The sequence below is a fragment of the Leptinotarsa decemlineata genome, unplaced genomic scaffold (genome assembly GCF_025532065.1).
Source record: "Leptinotarsa decemlineata unplaced genomic scaffold, Ldec_3_MD MMD2_tig00002974_RagTag_RagTag, whole genome shotgun sequence".
NCBI lineage: Eukaryota > Metazoa > Arthropoda > Insecta > Coleoptera > Chrysomelidae > Leptinotarsa > Leptinotarsa decemlineata.
Genome location: NW_027412578.1, coordinates 3,713,507 through 3,726,755, shown reverse-complemented (window position 1 = coordinate 3,726,755; position 13,249 = coordinate 3,713,507). Strand labels below are relative to the sequence as shown.

The 13,249-nt window shown below is 34.4% G+C and overlaps 1 protein-coding gene and 1 non-coding gene across 3 annotated transcripts in view; one reads left to right on the top strand and one right to left on the bottom strand.

Annotated features, from left to right (window-relative positions):
- The window catches only part of raw (NDT-like domain-containing protein raw), a 245,932-nt gene that overhangs the window by 25,461 nt on the left and 207,222 nt on the right, over positions 1-13,249 (top strand). The window contains exon 1 of one of the 2 annotated variants that reach the window (XM_074177292.1): positions 1,952-2,118. The exons of the other annotated variant lie outside the window; for it this stretch is intronic. Within the exon in view, the coding sequence (XP_074033393.1) occupies positions 2,087-2,118 (32 nt within the window). The 5' untranslated portion in view covers positions 1,952-2,086. Of the gene's footprint in view, positions 1-1,951; positions 2,119-13,249 lie in introns of those variants that run through there. 2 annotated transcript variants of the gene reach the window in all.
- Positions 3,119-3,190, bottom strand: TRNAP-CGG (transfer RNA proline (anticodon CGG)). Its single transcript has one exon. It is a non-coding gene; the product is annotated as a tRNA-Pro (tRNA).

The following is a 13,249-nucleotide window of genomic DNA, read 5'->3' as shown; positions in this document are numbered from 1 at the left end:
AAGTTTTTTACTGAATATAACAATATTCTGAGGAAATTCAAAAGGTGATCTTAGAGGTAGCAATACTAGAAAGTCAGACAGATCCAACTTCGCACTTGCTGAAATCTACAAGATACTTTTGAAGAATCCAAGGTCTTGAAAAATAATCTAAAAATAAACGAGAATGCAGTTTCAGAACTGCAGCCCTCTAAGGAAAGAATAGAAGTGACAAAGAAATGGGTAGATTTTGAAAAAATTAAATGAGCTGTAACCTCATTTTAATCATTTAAGTCGCCAAAACCAGACGGTACATATACAATAATGCTGCAAAGAACAGACCATGCTTTTGAAAACGAAGAAGTTATTTCAGTTGCTTTTTTGGTTATTCAAGGTTCATTTACATTCTTAGAATAATCCTGGCGTCCATAAGAAGAGACACCGGAGAGACAATTTCAGGTGGAGGAACTGCACACTCAGAGAGCATAACCACCTTGAGAGAAACTGTTGTGACAGGAAAAGCAATCTGGTTGTAACCGACACGTTACTATGTATTCTGGACTGTAGTGGATATACATTTCTGGGCTACGCAGTACTTAGTTATTAGTGGAGAGTTACCAGATATAATGAGGGGACTCATAGCTCTGAACTATAACAAGAAGGACCAAGAGCTTACCATGAGTCAAACCAAATAGACCATACATAGTAGCATTCACCGAAAGAATCAAGACAGGGCAACTAGGATGTTATGAACTTGATATGCCTCTCAGTGCATGTCGAATAACTAACACTGATACTGAACTGAAATTATCATTTAGATAGAATGAGAAGAGAAACGGGGGTAATGGACTCACTGAAGCCAATGTTGTCTAGCATTTTCCTACTCAGAACTTATAATATTTGGAACTTATCTTTCATCACAGAAATTTCGAAAAATATCTCTATCGCCCTGTCAATGTACCATTGTTTGGAAATATGTGAAGTCATAGAGGTCATTACATGACACGGAATTAAAGAAACATGATATCTAAAATTGAAAAAGATTTTGAATATTTGGCATTGAATTGAACCTAGTTATTTTCACCCCAACTTGAAATCACTTCTAGATCTTCATTAAGATATGCAACCTCCTGCTGTCGGTGAAGATGTGCATCTTCAGCCGAAGTCCTGGAGTCCAAATGGAATGACAAGTGTGCTGTCGTCAGCAAAGCAATATATTGGATTATTGGTTAGTAATATGAGAATATGGGAATCTCATTCGAGTCTCGTTCAACTTCAAGGTGAGATCTTTGTTTCTGAACTATTTTCCAACATTCATTTTTTAAGGTTGACGTATGCTGTTATTTGATGTATCGTTGTCATTGAAGTGACCGTTTTCCCTGATATATTTGAAAGTATGTAAGTATCTTCTGCGTAAGTTATCAATTGGATATTGATATTATTGAGCAACCTAGAAATGTCGTTGAGAAAAATTGTATGAAGCAGAGGATCCAGGTTACTATTTTGCGGAACTTCTGTGTTAATAGATATTCTGTATGATATAACATTTCCATTGTTGTTTTTTATCAGCCTTTTCATCTGCGATAGATTTGATCGAATCCACTTCAATGCTTTCGTTATTACTTTGCTTGGCTTGAAGCATTTTTCCAAAAATATCGTATTATAAATAGGATTATAATTTTGTAACTGTAACACCAAATCCGGTTGCATAGATGAATAATAAATAAATCTTTTCGAGAACGCAGTAATGTATCATTCGAAGGTGATTCCATCGCGGAAATCGTGCTGCTGTTGTTGTTATTTTGGCCGTGATTTTGACGACCGTTTCTGTTTCGTCACGGTTTACTCCTTCTCCCGCAACCTGTTACCGTTGATCCTGCATCGTCCGACCGTAAGGATGTGCGTTGAAATCGCCGTGTGTGTTGCGTCCAGTTCGGTTTTTTACGAGCCGACGATAAGGATTCGGCTGAAAGGTAAACAAAAGAGCTTTTAGTGGACGCAGACGCTAAACTTGAAAGCTCATCGTAGCGTTGATGACCGCGTTGTTTACATCGTTGTTTATTTTAGTGTTGGTGATTTATTGGTGGTGGCATAGTATCTACGAGCTGAGATGGAGCAGCCTAAGGATATCGAATTCAACAGGTTTGTCGCATGGAAAGTTTTATTAGAGTCTAGGGACGGAGATAAAATTCGAAACTGTGTTTCATTCAGTCGAGCAATTAGGAAATTTCACTCGTTAAGAATCGGTCTCTTGCACTTCTTCAAGTCTGAAAATCTTTTTGCTCGTCTAAAAATGAGCTCTTTAAAGCATCCCATGCTTTTTTACAAAAAAAAAAATATTTTTTTTGTAAATAGATTTATTCTGATTTCAGACTTATTAAGTCATTAGTTACATCAACTCATAGGACTTATTATCGATGTTATTTTTTAGTTTGTGTTTGCTATTAAATAGCGTTTTTTAGTTTTTTGAAAATATCATTCATCATAACACTAAAATTTGGTTTTTGATATTTACTGATTTAATTTTTCGATTTTTCTGGCCCACTTGATTTATTCCTTATGTGAATTGGACCCAGTATTGACAAAGTTAATGACAAAATACACGAAAACATATTTTTCCAATAAAATAACTGACATTTTATTAGGTTAACCATTTTATTATGAAAGGCTGAAGTTTCGGAAAGTTTTCAAAATTTAGGAACTAAAAAAAATGTTTATACAAAATTGATGAAGTGGAAGTGAAGTCTTGTTCGTAAGTGAATTTTTCACTATTGATCAATATTTTTAAAATGTGAATTGGTAGTAGGGACCTGATTATTTTATGCTTGAAAACATAATTTAATATGATTATAATACAAAAAATTCAAAAAACCTATCAACAAAAATTTAAGCAACGTAAGCTGTTAAGAATTACAAAAAAAAATGAAAAATTCTCAAAGAAAAATAACAAAAAGTTTGAAAACATGAAAGACTACGTTTTTGGCATCAACCTGTATATAATATTTGTTGACATCAATTTTTTCACAAAAGAAAATCTAAAGATCCACATTTCTCGTTGTATTTTCGTATTAATATGGTAAACTAACTCGTCTCGTTGCTCAACAGTCATTATTTATGTTATTTTCGAAAATCACAAAAATAAGGGCCCAACCGGGAATTGAACCCGGGACCTCTCACACCCGAAGCGAGAATCATACCTCTAGACCATTGAGCCATATATACATCTTCATTTGGATAATTGAATTCACAATGAAGAATATACTTCAATAGACTATAGAACCCATTCTTTTCTTCCTTTAAATCTTGCTGCGCGCTCTCACAATAAAAGGTAACTCTACTATTCAATCAAATTTTACGTACATACCGAACCACGTAGATATTTTGAAATATTGATAGTTTATTTTACAAATTCAAATAATTTTATAGATATCATTTTAAAAAAATTATACAGGGCTATTCGAATTCGTTTCTGTATATGGAGATCTCGTAAACGATAAGAGATAGAGTGTCGATTAAAGTTGCGTATTTTAGAGACCTATTCAATGATGTGAAAAAATCGAATATAACTCTTTTGGTTCTGAAGATATAGAGGAAAAACCAAAAAATCCAAAATTAAATTGTTTTCCTATATATTCTTTATTCGCAGACATATTGAAAATCTGTCCACATTTTGCTATTGGCACTTGATGTGGGCTATCAGAATATGTCCATGAATTTTTTATAAAGGGTGTCATCTGACTTGGGCCACCCCCATCTTTGAATTTTTAAAAACGGACCTGTATTTTTTGTTGTATTTTTTGTATCGTCGACGTTCATTTCATACTGAAAAATCAAATTAAATTTTATATTTCGGGGTGTTTGGGAAATATTTGATTATAATTGTGTGAATTATTCCCTTTTGAATCACGGACCTGGAAATTGGTTGACTGAGTTGAATAAAAACACAATATCAACTTTTACGTCTCTCTATGTACCGTAGAGTTTTTCGAGAGTTTTTTTTTTCATTTTTAGGTACCTATTCATTTTTTTTATTGCTCTGAGCGTTTTCTACAATGAACTTGGTGGCCCAAGTCAGATGACACCCTATATAAAAGATTCATGGACATATTCTGGTAGCCCACATCAAATGCCAATAGCAAAATGTGGACAGATTTTCAATATGTCTGCGAATAAAGAAGATATAGACAAAAAAATAATTTGGAATTTTTTGGTTTTTCCTCTATATCTCCAGAACCAAAAGAGCTATATTCGATTTTTTTACATCATTAAAAATACGCAACTTTGCCACAATTTAACCGATGCTCTATCTCTTATCGTTTACGAGATCCCCATGTACAGAAACGAATTTAAATAGCCCTGTATTTTCGGGTAACGAAAAAAAATTATTCAATAAACTAACAAATAGACAAAACAATTTACCTTTGTATTGTAGTATCAGTGGTCTGATTTGATTTGCAATATAGACAAAATAATAATAATGATCGTTATTCATACAATTTCGATTAGAACAACGTCAAATAAAAGCGATGAAAACAATATCTACAATACATTAGTTCCCGATAGAAGGATTTGAGTTTTTTGCCATTAAATGAATAACTCACTTCTACAGTACTTGTGATACGCTGTTTGAAACCTTTGGTGTAGTAGTAAATTTTACTGGAGTTTTACACCTCGACACGTGTTTCGATCACCAAGTGATCATCTTCAAGAGGAAGATCAATCTTTCAGTATTTGTTATGTGTTAATGTTGAAATATGTTAAAATATGTTCTTCTGTTAACCAGCTTTCGCACCCCTACGAACGACAACCCTCAGAAATCGAAACTTGTGCGAGCTAAGGACTAACGAGGTCTTACCTTTTAACGTGTGATTCCTAACACGGGTGAAAATCGAGCGTTCAGCCTGGAGCTTGAACCATCGACTCACACATCGGCTTATTGACTGAGTGAACAAAGCACCCACGGCTACCGGCTACCGACCGCTTAGAAAATTACCAGTAGTTTGCTGAAGTTCGGATTTTATCCCAAAGAGATATAGAGAGATGGAACAGAATCAAAATCTAAATAATATTTTGAAAGGATATATATATAAAATTGAAAACGAATCTTTAGAGTGATACATTTTTTGTTTGATGAAATAATGAATCACTAAAATACTTGAGCTGACAAATTTTAAATGGAAGTAGGGTTGAGAAATGAGGTTAATTTTGAATCTGTATAAAAAAGTATGAAAATTCACATTTGAGTCTGTGCATGGAGATCTCGTGAACGATAAAAGATGAAAAGTTAGTCAAATTGCGGTAAAGTTGCCTAATTCTTGGTAATTAATATTGGAATATATGTAGAAAATCGAGAATTTTATTTATAGAGGCGACATCCTCTATAAAAGTTCATAGAACTTTTAAAGAGGATGTCGCCCAACTTGATCAACTGCAACTTTATTATTTTTAAGTACGGACCTGTGTTTTTGTTAATGTATTCATGTGATATCGAGAAATTGATTGGCTTAGATATTTCTGAGAGTTTGGGTAATTCATTGATCATCAGGTAAAGTGTGATATTTTCACTATGACCCTGATTGCACCAATGTCTTCGTTTACTAGAGCTGTTTCATTGAATGAGGCCTCAACTCGGCTGGTCTCCATCGGACCACTTGTGTCCTTTTGGCAAAACACCCTCTCTACACATCACACACCCCAAAGGGGTTACCTATTATATTTAGACCCTTCTGGACACTTCTTCTTCAGCCCCTTCTGGTCATTGACAGGGTTGCTCAAGAAGTTACGTCATTCCATTGGCTTCTCTCTCAACTCTCTTCGTCGGCGACAACACCCTTCTGGTCATTGACGATATCCTTTACAAGAACTAACAAGGGTGCACAAGAAATTACGTCATTCCATTGTTCTCGAGGTACATTTAAGCCTTTTTGACAACTCTTCACGTACCTAATTGACCCTTACACCTAAGGGTTGAGAGAATTCGATGGATTGTGTCTAGTTTAGCGGGTATATTACTACTACCGGAAATGTATTGATATCAAAAACCTTTTAAGTGAGGTTTACCAAGGTTGAGCAACTTTCAAAATCTTGTTTGAATGATTCTGCAGTTGGTTCGATAGGAGAATAAATACACAATAAAATGAAAATTTTTATGAGACATTCTTTTTAACATATGCTTTTATGATATATAGAGAAATAGTCATACAAACCTGAGTCGTTGGCGATTATTTAGATTTTGACGTTTATTGTTCCCTTTATTGTTCAAAAAGTCAATAATTTCATGTTTTTTTTTCAATGTATTTTCAATGGTTTTAGAATCCTAGAATCAAATTTCTAGAAAATACTGTATCAATTTGATTCACTCAGTTTTGAAATATCAATACACTGACCGTTGACATGATATTGACGCGTTTCGCTACACAGTAGCTCCCTCAGTCGAAGTGGTACAAGCTTTTCACAGAAGATGTGAATGACGACGATCTCCCTGGACGCCCCAGCACATCAAAAGTCGATCAAAATGTTCTGAAAGTGAACAAAATTGTTATGGAGAATCGTCGAATCACTATTGGAGAAGTTGCTGAGGATGTTGGTACATCTATTTGCAAGGTTCGTTCCAAAAGTACTGAATTTTGACCAACGTCGCATGAGCATCGCTCAGGATTCGGTATATGACGTCAACGGCGATCCAGATTGGCTTGAAAGGGTCATTACTGATGATGAATCATGGGTATATGGTTATGACATCGAAACCAGAGTCCAATAGTAGCAATGGAAGAGCCAAGAAAAGTCAAAACCAAAAATAGCACGCCAAGGTCGACCAAATGTCAGTGTTTTGCTCACTGTTTTCTTCGGTTACCGTGGCGTAGTGCATCAAGAGTTCTTGCGATATGGTCGTTCGGTCAATAAGGAGTATTATTTTGACACAGATCCACCATAACAAATTTAATTGTATTGACCCAAAATGTTAGTGATGTCTTATATAATCGTGGTCAAGTTGATGTGATATATACTGATTTTGCTAATGCATTGGATCGACTTATTCACATGATCCTTCTACAAAATCACCACCAATTTGGTTTCCATAATTCACAAGTACTTTTTATTAAATCCTACTTATTTCAACGTCAACAGTATGTATCTCATAACGACTATGATTCTTTTCCTTACAATCCTTCATCTGGAGTACCTCAGGGGTCGAATCTCGGACCACTACTGTTCTTATTATTTATTAATGACCTCAGTAATTATGTCGATTGTAATAGGTTATTTTTTGCAGATGATTTTAAAATATATTTTCCTATCGAAACTGTAATACATTGCAATGACAGTTAGAAAATATACATACTTGGTGTGAAGTTAACAAACTAAATCTCAATGCATCCAAATGTAAAGTAGTGTCTTATAGTAGGAAAATGTCAGTCATCGAGTACAATTATCGAGTAGATACCATTTCACTGTCGCGAAGTAACTCAATTTGGTGTATATTTTGATCAGAATGTGTCTTTTTCAAACCACATTAGATCGAAAGTAAGTGAAGCATTGAGAGTTTATGGCTTTATAGTTCGCAATTGAATCACACGTTAAAAGGTAAGACCTCGTTAGTCCTTAGCTCCCACAAGTTTCTCAACTTCTGAGAGTTGTCGTTCTTATGGGGGTGGCAGCTGATTAACGGAAAAACAGATTTTGAACAGAAACAGAAGTGTAGATCTTTTTCAAATATATCTACTCTATTTACTCTTTCTATGGTCTAAGTTAGGTCAAAAATAGAATTTGGCTCTGTTCTATGGTATCTATTCTACAATTGCTATAATACATTAATTGAAAAAATTCAACGTCATTTCCTAAAGTTTATTTACTTCAAATCTCATGGTATCTATCCTGATAGAGGTATTTCATATGCATCTCTTACCATAACATTCAATATTGAAAGTCTTAAATTAGGCAGAAAACTTGCTGGAATAATTTTTCTGTACAAATTACTGCACAACAATGTGGATGCTATCGAGGTGTTATCTCTTATGGATTTCTGTGTGTCTCATTTTAGAACTATAAGTACAAGAACTTTTATAGCCGACTGGCCAGAACCAATTTGTACCTCAAGTCACCTATCTTCAGCATTTGCAATAATTTCAATTCAATTTCAAATTTGTGTGATATCAATTTTGATTCCCTAGAATATATTGTTGATACTGCATCTCAGTATCCCATGAAGAATTTTAAATTTTCTCTTGTAACTTTGTAATTTTGAGGATCTATATTACATTTTAACATACTTATTCAACCCTGTAAATGGTTTTTAACTGTTGAGTAATAAAGGCTATTATTATTATTATCATTGAAGTCATGCGCTTCTTGCGAGAAGCAGTACGAAGGAAACGTCCGGTATTGTGGAAAAACAATTCATGTTTTTTGCATCCTGATAGTGGACCTGCTCAGTAGTCATTGCTAGTTCGTAATGTTTTGGCCAAAAACAACATCATAATAATTATGCTTCAGCCACCGCATTCACCAGGTTTGCCCCCTGCGACTTTTTCCTGTTTGAAGGGACCCATGAAAGGACGGCGTTTTGCGATGATTGAGAACATAAAAACCGAGTCGCTGACAGAGCTGAAGGACATACCAAAAAGTGCATATCAGAATTGATCCGAGGATTGCATAAACGCTGGGACAACCCTATTATATCTGAGGGAAACTATTTTGCAGGGGAAAAAAATATAAATTGATGAATAAATAAACACTTTTTGAGAAAATTCACCTTATTTTTTTAACAGACTTCGTATTTTACATATTTGCAAACCCGATGAGGGGTAAATATTAGTTTTCCTACGTGCGCAATCATCAGAATCGAATTTATTTTGACAATTATCACTTTACATCTAACAGATCTCGAAATGAATCTAATTTTTTCAAATATTGAAATTACTTCAGAACCGTCTGTCAATACAAGTATTACAAAACGTAATCGAGAATACACATAATTATATTGTTTGTTATGACAATAAGTTGGTAATTACATTGATGGGCATTTCATTAGATCCTCTTCAATATATCAGTGCTTTGTACACGATGAACAACTACTTCACTTGTTGAATTTTCTCTCAAAAATCTGGCAGAAAACAGTCGTCGTCCTTGAAATCGTTTATGTATTTCTCAATGTCATGGTCCATGGCAACAAAATATTGTATATATGAATTTTGCAACCTACGTATAAACTACAAAAGCTAATAGTTCCATACTTTAGAAACATTAAAAGGGAGTATTTGATTAATCGATAAACTGATAATGATGAATTCCATAAATAATTTCATTTTACTTATGATTCATTTTATCGGTTTGTTACACCAACAGCATAATAAAATGTGCATTTGTCTAACAGTTATTGTGACTCTTGCTATCAATATAATTGGTATTCAGTTCACTACTTTTTGATTCAGAACTTGATATAGATCTCACGTCACCTAATCTATTTTTCCATAAAAGTTATACATTAATACATGCCGAACTCTTTACTCATTCCATAACTGATAATGAAAATAATCAGGTTGATATCTCTGGGTTTGCAACTCTGTACACCTGTACCTCAATATGAAAGTGTTTTTGATTCATCTGTGACCCAGTAACTATACGGGGTGTTTCATAATTGAGTGCTTATCATAAATGGCGATAATATGTGAGTGATTGAAAAAATACTTCGTATGAACATAGGTCCGCAAAAACTTTATTTCTGAGATGCAGAATGTCGAAATTTAACAGAAAAATCATTTCTCCCCTAATATCTCTGACACCACTTTGACTTTTTTTCAATTTTTGTACGCAATCAAATACATTTTTTCCATGATAAAGGCTTTCTTAATGTTAATCAGTGGCATTCCTGTTAACAAGCCCTGCCATATTTTTTACCAAAATCATGATACGCCACTATCTTATTCGCAAATGAATAACGTTTTTCTAATTGCCCCCCCTTTCTTCTCATGAAAATGGTCTCTTGCCTTTTTTCGTCCGACGTACGGTTTTTGTTGTAAAACATGAAATGCATTCACTTGCTTCTCCTTATTCAATTTTTCCTCTTATAATTGTGGTGACAAAATAATCCAGGCGAGATTTTCAATTTATAATGTTCATACAATTACTATCATTTTTTTTTAAAACAAAACGATTATCAACAAAAAAGAATCAAATCAATTGTTCCAAATGTCCGATTCCTGCAAATATACACGCTTCAGTCCTCCTTCTCATTGAATCTTGACTGTACACCAAAGTCTCAAGATGTCCCCAGAGAAAATAATCAAGGCTATTCAAGTCTGGGGAACCAGCTGGAGATAACTCTATTCCGCCACGACCTATTCATCGATTATGGAATTTTTGGTTCAAATATTCATTGCCAGAGCACTAAAATGAGCAGGTGGTACATCATTGTGCATAAGCCACATGTGATTTCGCATTGAAGTAGGAACATCTTCCACAAGAACTGGCAAATTATCTTAAAAAAATCGGCAATAGTGTCAATACAATGTGCGTGAAAAAGGTCCAATTCTAGCCCAGACATTAAATGAGAATTGCTCGTTGTGAAGAGATTCCACGAATGCATTTTCCTCAGCCAAAAAATTATCATTATGAAAATTTCAGATCATGTTTTTAGTAAAACTAGATTCGTAGTTGCGGCCATCTTTAATTTGCATCTTTTTCAAAGTGTACGACTATACTACTCAAGCTCTGTTATTTGATACCCATATTGAGGTAGTTGCGAAATAATCCGCCATTTTATAGCTGCGGCCATCTTGCGGCCATAATTTATCAAATTCTATTGTCATCAAAACTAAATATGTGTACCAAATATCAAATCAATATGTCAACAAAGGGGGTCAAACTTCAATCACTAAATTAAACCAAACAAACAGGGCAAGCTAAATAAAACCGTTAAACAAAATCATCAACATCATTCAAAAAATTTAATGAAAATCGAGTTTAGGAAGAAGTGTTCCGTATAGATTGAGTGATACCGTAAAAAAATAATTATATGTGAAGAATCAGTCAAAAGATAGAAGTGGTGAAGAAGTTAAATCTATTCATACAGTCAGATCTGATTTTAAACCAATTCTCCATTATTACGGATTCCATTATATATTTTAGTGATTTGGTAGGAGTATGACTGTTTGAATGATTCTGTTTTGAAAGCGACGACTCAAAGTACCTCAAAATATTACATTCGAATTGTGAATATCAGACCGAAATGTTATTCACCTATGTAAGTATGAAATTGTTTTCTTTGTGATCATTCGAGGTTAAACTCAGTACACCTCGAACTTTACTGTTTAAGAACTCTTTCATTTGGAAAACTGCGTTTATATGGGAAGGATTTTCCTGTAGTGTTTTGTCCTTGAAAAAATGCTATAAATTAGTGTAGCACTATGAAGAAATTCTTTATAGGACATGCTGAACCGGCCATCAAGTAGTTTATGGGAAATCAGAATGCTGACAGGATTCGGCATTATATTGAAGAAACTAATACCCAGATAACATGATTCAGCAACATTGGCTGCACCGAATCTTTCCAGAATATCCAGTTTCATGTGAATTTCGTTCGGTAAATATTCAAATAATGGATAGTTTCAATTCATGTCTCGAATAAAGGTTTTCAATAAATTAATCGCCCATTCATCATATTATGTTTCATCATATCTTTCTACTGTTTATTTTTATTACGATGAATAAAGACCTGTTATTACTATTATTATTATTATTAATCAGAGAAGCTGCTTTCTTGACTTTATGCCTGTGTGGGTCATAAAATATACGATTCAATAGAAAAAAATGAAATAGTGAACTGATAGGTTTGTTCTGGTTTAAAGATCCGAAACTGTTTGGAAACTGCGCAAGACATGATGCGTACAAGAAAAAAATCTCAAACGAAATAGTCTCTGACACTTGGTTAAACCAGAACGCATTTTGAGGAGACCTCTGTGTCATATCGTATATATGAAGAGATGAAGACGAGAAAATACTGTTGATCATGTCCATTTTGTTGTGTAGCGTATCCTTGTAGTCAGTGCAAATGTTATCTAACTTCAATCATCAATTATTCATATCAAATAATTAAAAAAACATCCTAGCAAATAGCCCAAACAAATTTCCACATGAATGCGCATGAGCAACTGGAACAGTTCTCAACAGTTCAGCCTCGAGAGCAAAAACGATTCGGAACGGTTCAAGATAGTTTACAATCATTTGGCAGTCGAAATCAGAACAGAGGATTCATCAATCCCAAATTATCCTCAATAAACTAGAACGCTCTATATCAACTGCGCATGATCCTGACGTCCTGGAACCTGAATTTCGTAGGACCAGAACAAACCTGATATGACATGAAAGTCTTTCATCCACCGATGTGTCCAACAAGAAAAACAACAGATTTTAAGTTCCAAAACACAAATAACTCATATTTTTTTCTATTTCTATTCTATTCCAATCTATGATTTCTTCAATCTATTGTCCTAACCCCTTTTTAACTTCTTGCCTGTTGGTGCTAATATGGGTAGCAATGGATCTTAGATGTCACCATCAATTATATATTTTCTGGTTAAAACTGATATTATGTATAGATGCTTCCGAATTGACTGATATGGTATCAATGATCACTGTTCATCAAACCACATAAAATAAGTTCCCGCCTGCATAAATACATACCACTAATGAGGCGGAGTATATGATCTATTGTAATCAAATGAAAGGACGTTATCAAATGCTTTTTCTTGGTTGTTACCGAAATGATACTCCGTTAGAATTATACTGGAAGCTGATAATTCAAATATGCTCATTTTAGTTAAAGTTTATGTGCATACCAATGTTATTGATGTATTCTAATGTAATTTGAAAGCGAGTCTGGTACCTAACTTGTGAGTGGATCTGATAACCATGTACTAAAATTCTTCTGATGCACTGTTTGGAACCTTTTGTGAAGTGAGAAAGTTTAATCTTCCTCTTGAAGATAATCACTTGATGATTGAAATATGTGTTAAAAATAATGGTTTGGTGTTGGGATAACAACTCCAGTAATAAAGCCGAAACAGCCCGAAAAATTAGCCAGGCATTTGCCTGCGATAGTGTTAATGAACGTTAATGGTTTGCGAAATTTCGTTCCGGAGATTCTACTCTCGAAGATGAGCCCCGAAGTGGTCAACTTACAGTAATCCGTGATGAGGATTTGAGGACCCTGGTGGAGACTGACTCATCACAAACGGTGCGTGAGATAGTGGAAGAACTGGGCGTCAGGTCCCAT